Source organism: Phoca vitulina, unplaced genomic scaffold (assembly GCF_004348235.1).
Source record: "Phoca vitulina isolate PV1807 unplaced genomic scaffold, GSC_HSeal_1.0 scaffold2, whole genome shotgun sequence".
NCBI lineage: Eukaryota > Metazoa > Chordata > Mammalia > Carnivora > Phocidae > Phoca > Phoca vitulina.
Window position 1 is genome coordinate 65,985,514 of NW_022589705.1, and position 15,422 is coordinate 66,000,935.

The following is a 15,422-nucleotide window of genomic DNA, read 5'->3' on the forward strand; positions in this document are numbered from 1 at the left end:
TGTGGGGAAAGCTTAATCATGCTTTTTTGAATCTTGTAGATAAACAGTCATTTTGATGTTTATAGTAGCTTATACATGCATAGAAAAACACTCCTTACTGCTTCAGGTATGTTAAGCAAACATATTCTTTAAGCAGTGAATGGGTTCATACTAAATATCTATCTATGGGAAGTGTGAATGAAGAGGGAGGAGATATCTTTATGGCTTCTTTCAGTTACTGATAAAAGAAATATCTTCTATGATTTCTAAAAGGAGATTGCAGTTATATATATATTTTTTTAAGATTTTTTTTTTTAATTCATTCAAGACCCAGAGATAGAGAGAGAGCATGAGCAGGGGGAGAAGCAGAGGGAGGGGGAGAAGCAGACTCCCCGCGGAGCAGGGAGCCCGATGCGGGGCTCAATCCCAGGACCCTGGGATCATGACCTGAGCCGAAGGCAGACACTTAACCATCTGAGCCACCCAGGCGCCCCTGCAGTTATATTTTTTAAGTCCATGTGATTTTGACCACTTTAAGGAGTTTGCCGATAGGGTAATAACAGTATCCTCAGAATTTTATATCACTGAGTGGTCAAATGCACTGTTTTATATTTCATTTTACTTCCAATGCTACCATAATATCTGCCATATAGTAGGCATTATTATTATTATTATTATTTAAAAGATTTATTTTTAAGTAATCTCCACACCCAACATGGGGCTCTAACTCACAACCCTGAGATCAAGAGTCACACACCCTATCAACTGAGCCAGCCAGGTGCCCCCAATAATAGACATTATTAAATATTTGTTTTGGATGGTATTTATCAGAAAAGTTCTCAAAGGCACACTTCCCTTTTGATCTTAAATTACATTAATGACTGAATTGGGATGGCTTCTAATAAGAGAGAACTTAAAACCTGCCTGCATTTGTTTAAATGTACTTACTCATTTGTTCATTCAACAATTTATTGTTCACTGGATACTGGGCTCACAAAGTTGAGAAAGACTTGGTCCCTGCCATCAAGGTTATAGTACAATGTGATAAGCAATAGTAGAAATACGTACAGGGGACTAAAGTGGCACAAAGTATAGAATGGGGTGTTAGGAAATGCTTTCCAAAATAAAAGACGAGCTAGGTTTAGAAGGATGAGTAAGAGTTAACAAAGCTGGGGTGCCCAGGTGGCTCAGTCGTTAAGCGTCTGCCTTTGGCTCAGTCAGGAAGCCCGCTTCTCCTTCTCCCACTCCCCCTGCTTGTGTTCCCTCTCTCACTGTGTCTCTCTCTGTCAAATAAATAAAGTCTTAAAAAAAAAAAAGTTAACAAAGCTGTGAAGGGAAAGAGGAGTATTCTGGGCAGTAGATAAGCATATATGAAGGCAGAGAGAGTGAAACATTTAAATATGCTGAAACACATTCTGGGTTCCCTTTCTCTTTGGGTCAGTTCATTACTACTGACTGTTTCAGTCAGGCAAGCCCTGGTAGACCTCCTGAACAGTGGCAAACTTGGGTTTTGGCAGATGGAGGGATACATGCTTGTAGTGGCTGCCGAACCTCGAGCTGAGAACAGGAGGCTCCTTTGGAGCACAAGCCTCCCACAGGGCGCTCTTGGGATGCCTGTCCTGAAATTACCCGGGGCAGTAACAAAGCTTTCTTTTCTTCTTCAAACCAAGCCAGCAGGATGGGATGTCTGCTAGCCTTTGTGTTTGGAGCTGACCAAAAAACATACAGTGGCTCGCACAATGGCATTGTTGGGCTTCAGTGAAAACTAGGTCGGGGCCGGGTCCCTCATCTACGGAGGGCTTATCCAAAGAACAGAGGTTTGACAAGTCACTGATTTGGCTATTTGACATTGATGCTGGTTTCTGATGTGTTTTTGACTTACTGATGGCACGGTAGGTGATAGGATCTCTTCGTCTTGCTTCTCTGAACACCTGAATTTGGAATCTCTGAGTTACCTTTCTTTTCCTTCAGTTCTCATATTTACCACCCAGTTGCTATATCCTTTAGATTCTATCTCTGCATATTGTAACTCTAGCCCACCTTTTCATGCCTATAATATAATAGCACGCTAAGTCAGGAATTTGGTCCCCTCTCATCTGGACTGTTGCAGTACCCTCCAAACCTTCCTCTAGTTCCTCCTCTATCCTGCTACCAGCATGATCTTTCTAAAATGTAGTTTGGGGCATGTATTAGTTTCTTAGGGCTGCCATGACAAAGCACCACAATGTGGGTGGCTTATAACAACAGAAATTGATTCTTTTACAGTTCTTAAGGGGGAAGTCCAAAATCAAACTGTTGGCAGGGCCGTGCTCTCTCTCTGAAAGCTCAAGGGGAAGATACTTCCTTGCCTCTTCCTAGCTTCTGGTGGTGTTTCTTGGCTTATAGATGTGTCACTCACATCTCTGCCTCCCTTATTACATAACATTCTCCCTGTGAGTCTGTGTCTTTTCTCTTTTTATAAAGATACCAATCCTATTGGACTAAGGGTCTACCCTACTCTAGTATGAGCCCATCTTTATTTGATTTTCCATCTGCAAAGACTCTATTTCCCAAAAAGGTCACATTTACAATTACCAGGGGTTAGGACTTGAGCATATCTTTTGGGGGGACATGATTCAACACACAACAGATCATAGTATACTTTACCTATAAATCTTTAGTGCTCCTGTGGTCTGACAAATTAACTGTAGATGTTTCATCTTGGTGTTCCAGAACTTCTCTAAAAAATTACATATTTATAATAATAAATATGGTAATAACGGCAATAGGTAACAACTGACATAAACTGAGAACTTTCTTTGACATTGTTCTAAGCATTTTACACGTCAACTGATTGAATCTTCATGACTCTTTAGGTTAGGTACTAATCTTTTTTTAGGGGGATAGATACTATTCTTATTCCCATTTTATAGATGAGTATTAAAGAAATTGAATGATCAACCCAGGATCACACAGCTAGTCACAGGTGAGATTCAATCCTAGGCAGTCTAACTCCCATAGTATGTGGGCTTTTCACTATACTGTATCGCCCATCTTTACTTGTTAGCTTCATCCCTTCTCCCTACTTACACCTTACTCAGGAAAAAGTAAAGGAATAACTATTAATCTCTGCACTTTATCTTTGTGTTCCTTTTGCACAGAATGTCTTTCTTATTCCCAGTCCTACATATGGGCTTCCATGAAATGGAACTGAATCCTCAACAATGAGTGATTAGCCAGGCCTGGGTGAGGGAAGGGTATTCCAGATAAAAGGATCAGCAATGTGTGCAAATGTGCAAGTAAGCAGGGGTCAGACCTTTTTTTTAAAAATAAGATTGATTATTTATTTATTTATTTATTTATTTATTTATTTATTTTTATTCATCAGAGAGAGAGAGAGAGGAACAAGCAGGGGGAGCTACAGGCAGAGGGAGAAGCAGGCTCCCTGCTGAGCAAGGAGCCCAATGCGAGACTCGATCCCAGGACTCTGGGATCACAACCGGAGCCGAAGGCAGACGCTTAACCGACTGAGCCACCCAGGTGTCCCTGGGGTCAGACCTTTATAAGCAGGAGTGAAAGGCTTTATATTCCGTGCTGAGTAAGGGTTGTGGGTTTTATCCTAACGGTAATAGGGCATCATTGAATAATTTTAACAGGGGATTGACTCCAGGTTGGCATTTCAGAAGGAGTATTTTGGCTCTATTATGGAAAATGGATTGGAATGAGGGCTATATCTGTTTAAGATACAAGAAATGGACAAGAAGACTAGTTAGAAAACCAAGGGAATAACCCAGGGAGGGGTTATGAAGATAAGGTATTGATAGTGGGCAGAATGAGTTGTATACTATGAGCTAAGCACTATGCTGGACATACTTTGTATGCCTTATTTGTTTTAATTACTCCCTGCCTTTAATTAAACACCAAATCCTGTTGCTTCTACCTCTAAGATGTCTCCAGATATTAACCTCCTTTCCATTCTTGTGGAATGTTAGCTCCATACTTGAGCTAACAAAGACTCATTGTCTTATTCACAACTTCCCACCTGGATGATTCCAGAAGCCTCCTAACTATTCTCCTGGCTTCAATTCCTGACTTTTCCATACAGTTTTCACATTACTGTTAGAATGATATTTTCTGTATGACATATATGTTACTGTCCTGTGTGGAAAAAAATTGTTAGTTGATTATCACCTCGACTGGACTGTGAAGTAGACTAGACTGTGAATTAAGGGCAGAGACCGGCCCCACTCATCTCTGTGTTTTCACATAATAGGCTTTCAGTGTTTGTGTAGGTGGATGGATAGAGAGATGGACAGATCTTCCTCAGGACAGCCCTGCTAATTAGGTGGTAGCAAATGATCTTTGTTAGTTGGATGGCAGCACATTTATCCGCCTTGGGTGAATGCGCTAGCTCCAGGCCAGTTGGGTAGATTTTTCAAAAAGGAGTATTATTCTTACAGTTGATATTTTCTTCAGAGCCTCTGAATATGCCTTTGAACCGCTGTTCAGGGATAAGCTTATTGGTTACAGGTATCAGTACATTGATAGTTCAAAGTTAAAAAAAAAAAAGCAGCCATTTTGTCTTATTCTTCTGACTGGTCATGATTGGGTGAGGCTACTTTAGCTGACTAAAATCAGCTGGGAACAGGAGCCCTGGGTGTAGTGAGTGTTACCTCATGGAGAGGTAAGTGTTGCCTAGTGCTGTTCCAGAATATTCTCTATGTGGGCATGTGTATGTGTCTGTCTGTGTCTGAGTTGGTACCATCAGAGCCTATGGGGATATATGGGAAGAACTATATTCTCAGCCTACACAACTCCCAGCCATCTTTTAGGATCTAACTCAGATGTTACCTCCTCTTTGAAATTTTCCAAACTCAGGGAGAGTCAGTTTCTTCTTTCATACCTCAGGTATTTACCTCTACTAAAGGGTTATTGGTATTATTTACTTACATCTGTGTCTTTCACTGGGCTTCTTTAAGGTATAAACTGTTATTCATCTTTATATACCCACATTTACTGTGTGTAATGCACTCTTGTAATCACAGAAGGAAAATAATGTTGATGTAAACTGACAGGTTCTTACTGTCATATGGAGGTGACAGGAAGTGGAGAGGTGCTCACTGAATGGTTGTAGAAATAACTTTAATTGATATTCCTGAGTGGTTCACTTCTCTACTTTCATGAGTGGAGAACTGGAGTGTCCACTAATTTGACCCGCGACCCTGTGGTGATTTTTTTATGGTGTTGACATATGATTTCTTGCATACATAATATTGTTTAGTCTCCAACACACATTTATTTATTGACTGCCTTTTAGGAAGAGTCTTTAATGAAATCAAGTATCAAACACAAATGAAATGGTAGAAACTCTATTATAATATTTTATTAGACCACGAGTTGGAAAGGCAGGTTTTGGTGTAGATAAAGTTGGGAAACAGTCACTAAGAGGTACTGAAGTACCTATAACACTTGAGTGGCTGATATTATAGTTTTCTGAATTTGAAAGTTTAAAAAGACAACAAGAAAAAATGTAAAAACTTCTCTCTCCAGTAGGTTATTTAAATGCATTGCCAATGCCTTAGGTTGTTTTGTAGAGCTGCTCAAGGGAGTGGTCTGGAAGAAAACAAAGCAAAGCCACTGTTATCCTCATCCTGGGAAGCTGAATGTGCTAGTGTAGTTGATCTTGCCTCTGCTTCCCACAGAGGGATTTGTTCAGAGGACACACCAGCTGAGCCTGCACTGGGAGTTGCTTATTGGGGAAGTGAACGTCCCAGCTAATGGGCACGCAGAGTGTGTAGCAACTTAGAAGTCTTCCTTGTTGGCAGATCTCAAACTTCCCTTCTTCATACATGCAAAGGCCTCGAGACACTCAGAAGTTGTGGTTTCTGAAGGCCCAGAGGCTTATCAGCCCCCTCTAAAAATATTCGCCAAAGGCAGGCAAAAGAAACGGGTTGTAACAATAAACTCCATTTAGTTTCCTTCTTTGGTTCTGGTTTGTGCTTTTTCCATCTTGCCTGGAAAAACCAGAGCCTACTAATGGTGTGGGAACCTAAAGGGATAGCAGGCAAGAGATCTGAATTTTATTCCAGTTCTGCCTCTTAATTGGACTTGCCTCACCTTGCCTCACCTTTCTCCTGCTCTCCACCCTCTGCCTTTATCTATGGATTTCTCCGGTCTTCAGAGACACGCTGAAAAGAGTAAATATGTGTTTTTCTGAACCAGAATCAAGAGTCCTGGCTTAGCCTGGCCCAGAGAGAATGCAGATACAGCCTTTTCATCGTAGTCTTTTCTGCCTGGCCCTCAGTTGGGAGACCTCAGTGGCTCCTGAAGTCAGGCCTTCCATGTCACATTGTCACCCTATCAAAGAAGTGAACCAGCACCGTTTCAGTTCTTTCTGACTCTCAGAACTAAAGAAATTTGTCTGCATGATTAGCATCTGCTATATTGCCCCCAGGTAGTTTGGAGTTCGCAAGTTCAGTTTCTTTTTAGCAAATGGGCTCCTCATATGTGAACTGTGGACAGATTGAACTAGAATAAAGAGATGAAAGGCGCTGTATTAATGCTGTCAGTATGCCTTATTTTGAGATTTCCAAGATGGATTATCAAGCAGAATGAAGCAGATTGACAGATTTCCCTTTTGAGAAGTTAGGTATATTTTTAGTCATTCTCTCTGCGGTGCCAAGCCTGATCCACCTCATCCAAGGATATTAAGTGCTGCATCGTGCTGCCCCCAACTGGTTCTTTTTGGTGCTTATGTTACCACATCATGACATCTCAGATTATATGGCACTTACGTTTTTTTCTAAGCACTTTCATATGCTTGTATTAGATTCTCATAATGACATTGTGAGTTACATGAATCAGGAATTATCATATCTATTTTAGAGGTAGGAAAACTGAAGGATAGCCTCATTAGTTGATTTGTGCAAAGGTAATTGGTTATTAAGAGGCAGAATTGGACTAAAATCAGATCTCTTGCCTGCTATCCCTTTAGGTTCCCTCTTCTTTTGAAAATTCAGTGTCACCCCCAAAAATAGGTATTTAAGAGCTTAATTTTAGGCTCTTCTGAGGCTCTTTGACTCAGATGCTATGGCCTGTGAGTCTAATATAATGTAGTGGTAAAGAACATGAACTCTGGGCCAAACTGCCTGGGTTTGAACCCTGGTTCTTAACCTCTAAATGCCTTTTATAAAATGAGAATAATAGTACACTTAATTCATAGGGTATGTGCAGATTAAATGAGATAATTAATGTAAAGTTCTTAGACTAGTGCCTGGCACAAAGTAAGCACTATATAAATAAATATTAGCTATTGCTATTGCTGTTTTGTTGCTACTGTTATTATTATTACTCTTATCATCTCTATGTAAATACATTTATTTGCTCTTTTTTTTTTTTTTTTAAAGCAAAGCAGCCCTTCATGGGTATGTAGAAATGATGAACAGCCAAATTTATTGAAAGAGTATCATTTTTTTAGAGATTTTATTTATTTATTTGACAGAGAGAGACACAGCGAGAGAAGGAACACAAGCAGGGGGAGAGGGAGAGGGAGAAGCAGGCTTCCTGCGGAGCAGGGAGCCCAATGCGGGGCTCGATCCCAGGACCCTGGGATCATGACCTGAGCCGAAGGCAGACGCCCAACGACTGAGCCACCCAGGTGCCCCTATTGAAAGAGTATCTTCACATAGTTTCTCCATAGCCTTCTACTCACTCCTCAGTTCAGTTTGGTCTTAACTCTGGTCTTAACTAGCTGCTCTGGCCATAGTTGCCAGTGACTTCTTAGTTGCAAGTTCAGTGGACATTTTTCCTGATCACCTTACTTGATCTGTATAGCATTTGATACTTTTGGTCGTTTCCACTTTGGAATGTTCTCCTTCTTTGGCTTCTATGGTAACATTCTTGCTTGGTTCTTCCTCTGCCTGCTCCTTTAAATGTTACCGTGCCTTAAATGTTACCGTGCCTTTGGATTCTGTTAATTTCTCACCTTATATCTTAAACCCTGGACAACTTCATACATCCCTTGGCATCAGTGACTACTTCAGCTCATTGTTACTGCCTCCTAAATGTTGGTCTCTAGCTCAGACTTTGTCCCTAAACTTTTAGCTCTTTTTAGGACATCTCCACCTTGGCTGTCCCACAAGCTTTTAAACTCAACATGTCCTAGCTGACCTCACTATTTTTAACCTTGCTTCTTCTTCTAAAAACCTGTTCTTCTATTTTGTGGATATTTAATAATGATAGTATCCAGGGGCCAATAGCCCAGGATCAACCTAGAGATTTTCATTGTGCTCATCCCCGCCCCCCTCCAGACAGTCATCAAGTTTTGTGTGTGTGTGTTTGTTTTTAACTCTGCCATCTAACTATATCTTGAATCTTGCTGTGTTCCAGTGTCTTCCCTATTGCCTTAACTGAGGTACCCTTCTTTCACCAGGATTATTGCAATAATTGCCTATTTACCCTTCTCCATATTCTCCATCTAATCCATCAATCGTACCATTGCTTAAATAATCTTTTCTTTGAAAAGCCAAAGATGAACATTTTGCTCTTCTGCTTAAAAGGCTTATTTTGTTCCCATAGACAGGATGAAGTCCATATATCTTAGCAAAGTATATTGGCCTCACCTGTTTCTACTATTCATGCACTCTGGCCATATTGAGTAAATTAGTTTCCTGAATGCACCTTGCACTTAATCTGTAACTTTGCATATGCTGCTCCCTCTGTATGGATTGTCTTTCTTTCCTGTTACCCCAGGTCATCCTTTTGATTCCTTATTTCCTATGTACAGCTTCCTCCGACACGCCCAGGTTGACTTTGTAACTTTATCCTCTGCACTCGTAGTGCCGTCGTACCTGTACAAAGCTGCATTTTAGCATTTACCACATGATGCTGTTTGTACCCCTTAATATATTGTCGTTTCCGCAAAGGAAGGGGTCTTTGTGTGCAGCGCCTACCATAGTGCCTGGATGCCGAATAAACCATCAGTAACTTAAAAAAAAATTAAAAAACATAGGAGCTCTATCCTCTAGGTGTTTATCCTCTAATGGTTTCACCACCAGCCTAAACGTTCCTGACAAATGGTGGCTGGGTTTTTCCTTTTGTTTTGCAGTATATCAACTCTGGAAACCTGGAACAGTTGCTAGACAGTAACCTGCATTTGCCGTGGACTGTGAGGGTGAAACTGGCCTATGACATAGCAGTGGGCCTCAGCTACCTTCACTTCAAAGGCATTTTCCATCGAGATCTCACATCTAAGGTATGAAGGCTTTACTTGCACAGCTCTTTGAGACACTGTCTTCCATTACCAAAAAGCTATGTTAAGAAACCAATCATTAATGAACTTTGCAATGATGAAGATCTTGTATAGATTTAACATTTAATCACAGAGAATACAACTTACTGCTCTGTGTGGCTAGTCCTTAGAAAGCCAATATTGGCTCACAGCAGGTACCTTTTAGTGTTGAGCCAGGCAACATATATATCTTAAGAATCTTAATCCTTGACTCCGGTCTGAATGAGTGTTGCAGGAGCAGGTGACGTGGGAGGGTTAAGAGATTCCTGTCCTATAGGAGCGACAGCAGTCAAGGCAAATTGGGAGCCTGTGTCTTAGAGTTCTCTTTCATGGCCTCCAGGAGGTAGCTCTTAACTGAGAGCAGAAGTTCACTGGTTTTGTCATTTGAGTGCAGGTTTTGAGGGCTGTAACGTACTGACCCATTTTCTGCTTGTGTGATTGAGTTTCTGCCCTTCTGCCAGTTCTTCTTTGGCATCAGCTAGTCTCTTGCTGTCCAAATTGCTGTGTGACCAGGTTAGAAAAGAGTTGCTTTTAGAGGAAGTTGGCCATGCTACAAGGCAGGCACTTCAGGGCCAAGTGGCCCAGGACACCACCATGACCAGGCTTATATAAATAGTATTGTTTGATCATTGATGTGGGAACTGTAAGCCATCTAATATGACTTCTGTGTAAGAGATGATTTAAAATCTTCTAGAGAGGTATAGAGGAGTTTTGTACTTGCCCGAGAATAGCTGTCATTTCATTCTCCACCCTCAACACCTACACATGCACACATATAGACATGCATACCAGACTCACGCACCCCTTCTGTCATGAAGGAGAGGTGAGGGAGCTTGTTATAAAACAAAGTTTGCAAAGGGGACAGAAGCAAGCTGTACTCTCAGAGCGAATAAGGCCTAGAACAGTAAGTCCTTAGCTACCTCACACGACAATGATTCTTGTGTTCCAAACAGCAGTACTGCCCCTGAGGGACCCTGGCCATTGGTTTATAAACTACTACAGAGAAAATAGCTTTAAGGAGGTGGATGTGGGGCCCCCGGGTGTGGCAGGGCCATTTGTAGTCAGCTGCACTGTTACTGAAGCAGCATTAAGATGGCAAGTGGAGGGGCGCCTGGGTGGCTCAGTCGGTTGGGCATCTGACTCTTGGTCTCGGCTCAGGTCATGTCTCATGAGTCATGAGATCAAGCCCCACATCAGGCTTCCTGCTCAGTGAGGAGTCTGCTTGAAGATTCTTTCCCTCTGCTCCTCCCCCTACTCTCTCTCTCTCTCTGAAATAAATAAATAAATCTTAAAAAAAAAAAAAAGGATGGCAAGTGGAATCTGATGACTAGCTGAGGCCTAGCTATGAGGAGTCCTTTACCTTTATTGGGACCTGTAAGGGTTGGGACCTGAAAGGTGGTATCTTATCATACCCTTATTAGGCTTTTCTCCTTCCTTAGAATGTTTTAGAAAATCAAGACTAACTTGCACTTGTTCTAGGCAAATGTGTAGGGTCGTATCAAGACACTGGCTTAGGTTGATAGCCTTCTTTCACCTTGAACATGCAGCCAAAATCAAATCTTTGCATCCTATTGAGAGAACATCATTTCTTCCAAGGTGGAGGGCGATCCTGACCAGTTATCCATCAGTCACGTAGGTATTTCCCCCACACTTACATGAATGGCTCCTGTGCCTGGCACCATGGATGAAGGAATATTAGGAAAGGACAGTTTCTCACTTAGAGGTACTTATAGTCTTGTGGGAAAATAATTAAAGAACAACCCACAGCATTTAATAATTAAGTGTTCAGCTTCAGACTGTAGGTTTTCAGGGAAAAGAAAGATCACTAGGTTAGGGTGGCTAGGCCTTCTGGAGCAAAGTTCCCCCGACGAGTTCCTAAGAGCTGAACCTATTCCCTTCTGTGCTTCCAAAGCGCTTTGTCCCATCGTGCTACTATCCAAGTGTAGCTCTGTCTGGGCTTGTCATGTTGTATTGTAAAAATGACTAACCTCTTTGGATCTATTGGATAAGAACACTATCCTTTGGTTTTCCTAATAGGGAGTGTGTATTCCTTTGAGATGAGAAATTAGGAATTTAGGAGAAAGAACTCCCTGTGTCTCTGGGCTGTGATTTTTTGGGTCTGAACTCCAGGTGGTGAGAACAAATGACTTTGCAACCTGAAGACAGGTTGGGAGGTGCACTATAGGGAACCTCAAGTTCAAGAAAAACAAGTAGATTTTATAAGCCAGACCATCCAATTCAAGAGACTGTGTTCATTGCCCTTTAATCATCTCTGAACCTTTGGTAGTTTTGTCTGAGTATTTCAGCCTCATTTTAACTGTGTTGCAGGGATTAGGGAGAGGGTTGTATGGCCACGCAGAGCCGCCCCACCCAGGAGACGTGTGTGGTGGTGACAGTGATCATAAGAATGAGAAGTCCCTAAGGGATAAGTAAAGCTAAAGGGACAGAATAGGGCTTTAAGGTCTCCAAATGGTCTCATTGCCAACCTTGAATCTGAGTTTGATTTCTTTAAGGACAATAAAAGGTTTACTTATATTTTAGTAGTGTATACATCATATTATGTGATTGTTCTGTTGTGTTGTATCTCCCACCAGTATACACGTTTCCCAAATGCTCCTCTGCCTCACCTTTTTATTCCTAGCAGCTAGCATAGTGGGGGGGGGAGGGGGTTCCTGGCCTTCTTTCAGAGAATGCAGTTGATAGCACAGAGGCCAAACATCCGCTTGAGAACTTGGATTTTGAATCCCAGACCCAGTTTGTCCCACCTCTCCAAATGATCTAAGTGCTCTTGGGACCTTAATATGCGCAATCTGTAAAGCAGATTCTGTCCTTGACCTCACAGGAGCCATCAACCTGGGCCACTCAGACCAGAGATGACAGGAGGGACTCACAGTAGTGGGTAAACTAGGGCAGAGAGAAGCAGATGCTTTTTTCCAAGTGATCATGAGCCTATACTAGAGGCAAAAAGGATCCCTAATTTCCTATCAGAGTGACTCCTGAAAATAGTATTGCCTTTGCAGGGTTCACAAGTCATGGTTGCTGCAACACTGCTTTCAAGAGTGAAAAGTCTCAGGGCGCCTGGGTGGCTCAGTCGGTTAAGGGTCTGCCTTCGGCTCAGGTCATGACCCCAGGGACCTGGGATCGAGCCCTGCTTGGGGGGAGGGGGTTCCCTGCTCAGTGGGGAGCCTGCTTCTCTCTCCCTTTGCCTCTCCCCCTGCTTGTGCTCGTGCTCTCTCTTTCTTGAATGAATAAAATCTTAAAAAAAAAAAAGTGAAAAGTCTGTTGGATAGAGCTGTTCAGTCTAATTTTGTAATTACTTCTAAGAAATAGCCTGATACAGATTTGTGCAGTGATGATGCTGATAATTTACTTAGTAAGAAGTCGAATGTAGGGTGGCTTTAAAAATATTCAGTCATGAGCTCCATCAAGAAGTGGCAATCACCACACACAGGCTTTTACCAGTAGCTTAGGAGTAACTAGTACAACTAACTATATGTGAGTTTTGGCTTTTAGGAACGGTCAAGAGAGCAGTTTGTTTCTGCTTAATACCATGACTACCCAGGATCGGGCAAGCACCACGATCTTCTTTGGTTACCCCTAGGAGTATGGGTTATGAATTGTACCTCTATTCTTAGTTGTTGGGTTTGGTTTTTGTTTTTTCATTGACTCAAAGAGGCCACTCTGGTGATTCTACCAGAGTGAAAAGCCTATTCAGCTGTGGTCTTAGCCTATACCACAAAACTAGGAGCAGAAAATGCCAATTTTCAGAGACCAAAGATAGCATGAATTAGGAACAAAGTTGAATGCTGGAGAGATAGAGAGTGTCTGTTAGGGCATGCTGTAGTTGTTTTTTTGGGCTTGTTTGTTTGTTCGTTTGTTTGTTTTTATAATGAAAACTATCAACAGCTTTTGGGAACCATTCATACTGGGCTATAAGAAGACATAGTATTGGAGACATAGAAATTACTGGAACCCAGTCTGTACCATCATCGATGGTCTCTTAGTCTGGTTGGGAGATTGCTATGTGAAGAATATTACATAAGAGCTGTGGTAAAGATATGGGATCACAGGGTGGGATGGAGAGCAAGGGTTGGGACACGTTACAGCAAACCAGATAATCTTCTAAGAGACTTGGACCGTAGCAGCCTCTGGGGCATTTAGGAGGGCATTTCAGTCTCTGATCTCCCTGTGCTGTAAAAAGAACCTCTTAAGCTTTCTTGAGATGTAGAATCAGTACTTTCCTCTCTGATCCTAACTGGGTTTATGGAGTGGATTTGTTGAGGGGTGAGGGGAAAGAGGTGATGGCACATCGAAAGCCATTTTATTGTTGTAGAGATAGCTTTAGCTTGGAACTAACATTAACAAATGGACTTGGCATTTCTCCACTCAGGTGGTTTTATTCGGTGCCAATACTGACTATGCAGCTGTTCTAGGAGAGCTCAGGAACTTCTCTCAAGTGTCTCTTCTGGCCCGGTTCTGAAGGATCTGTGTTGGCTTCCAGAAATGCATTCATGGTCACCCCTTTGAGTCCCTTGTCAGCTCAGTCCCCAAAGCGGAGAGTTGAATATATGATTAGTGTATGCCTTTGACACATGTGAAAAGAAGCCCAGGTGTTTCAATTATCTGCCCAAATTTTCGTATAACAAACTTTTGCTAGGCCCTTTCTGTGTGTCTGTGCTAGGTTTGAGACACAGAGATGAATGGGATCATTCCGTCACTGAAGAGGCAAATGTAGAAGTCTCTCTGCTGTAGTGTGATGAATTCTAATAGGGGAGGAATGCAGCAGTAGGGCCTAGGCTCCTTTTTGAACCTGAAAATCAGGAACCTCTCACCTCAGGGAAGTCTGTCTGAGCCTCCCTTATGTCTGCTGCTTACTCTAGGCAAGGATACTTTCTTTTTTTTTTTTTTTTTTGAGAGGGAGGCGGGGGAGGGCTGAGGGAGAGGGAGAGAGAATCTTAAGCAGGCTCCACGCCCAGCACGGTGCCTGACGTGGGGCTCAACCTCACAACCCTGAGATCATGACCCCGAAATCAAATTGGACACATAACCAACTGAGCCACCCAGGTTCCCCAAAGACACTTTTGAATAAAGCATTCTTCGTCCTCTACGTAATGGACCTTGTATTCCACACAGCCTGAAAATTGGTCTGGCTTCTTCAGAACCCCACAGTGGTCTGAGCTTCCTTTTTTTTTTTTTTTTTAAAGATTTTATTTATTTATTTCACAGAGAGAGAGACAGCAAGAGCAGGAACACAAGCGGGGGAGTGGGAGAGGGAGAAGCAGGCTTCCCGCTGAGTAGGGACCCTGACGCGGGGCTCGATCCCAGGACCCTGGGGTCATGACACAAGCCGAAGGCAGATGCTTAACGACTGAGCCACCCAGGCGCCCAGAGCTTCATATTTTGTACTCTGTAGCCACGTAGTCTATACTGGGGCCATGTCCAAGTTGGGTGAGAAATGCAAGCATTGTACTAGATGCTTTTGGATTGGCCAGCACTTGAGATAGTGGCTGGAGGCCCAAGTGAAGGGGTCTTACGGTATTGCACACCGTGCTGCCTTCTCCATGGGCCCTGGCCCCTGCTGCTCTCTTAAGACTGCATTGCTTCTGCCATGGCCTTGCTGAAGACTACATTGCTTCATTATAAAAGGGGAAAGCTTTTCAGCCTCTTTCTGGGGAGGGTAGAATCGTGTGAGAATGCTTTAGAATTAGGAGTCCTGGGTCTTTACCACTTACGGTTGTAAGCTTTGTTTTTCTCATCTTAAATGTAAAAATCTCAGATCTGCCCACCTGACAATGTTGTTTTGACTGTGTTTGTGAAAAATGTTTTGTAATTCTTAGGGTACCATATAGACAGAAGTGGGCAATCTTTCCCTTACCCAAGGGGCTAGGAAGTATTCTCTGGGCCATCTCCCTCTTAAAACATCACTGCTTTCCTAAAGCTTATAGTCTCTAGCCATAGGAAGGCACTATACAGACTTCCATTATAACATGGTAGATGCAAAGGCTACAGAGAGGACAGTGCATAGGATGCTTTGAATAGAGGGTATTTAACCCAGCCTGAGGGTACAGAGCAGGCTTCTTGGAGGAGATGGTGGCTGAGCTGAATCTTGAAAATTGAATTCTACTTATTTTTTTTTATTTTTTATTTTTTAAAGATTTTATTTATTTATTTGACA

General features: G+C 42.3%; 1 protein-coding gene across 2 annotated transcripts in view; it reads left to right on the forward strand.

Moving 5' to 3' along the window:
• The window catches only part of TESK2 (testis associated actin remodelling kinase 2), a 147,783-nt gene that overhangs the window by 124,701 nt on the left and 7,660 nt on the right, over positions 1–15,422 (forward strand). For both annotated transcript variants that reach the window (XM_032430158.1, XM_032430168.1), the window contains one exon: positions 9,065–9,211. In XM_032430158.1, coding sequence (XP_032286049.1) covers positions 9,065–9,211 — 147 coding nt within the window. The remainder of the gene's footprint in view (positions 1–9,064; positions 9,212–15,422) is intronic.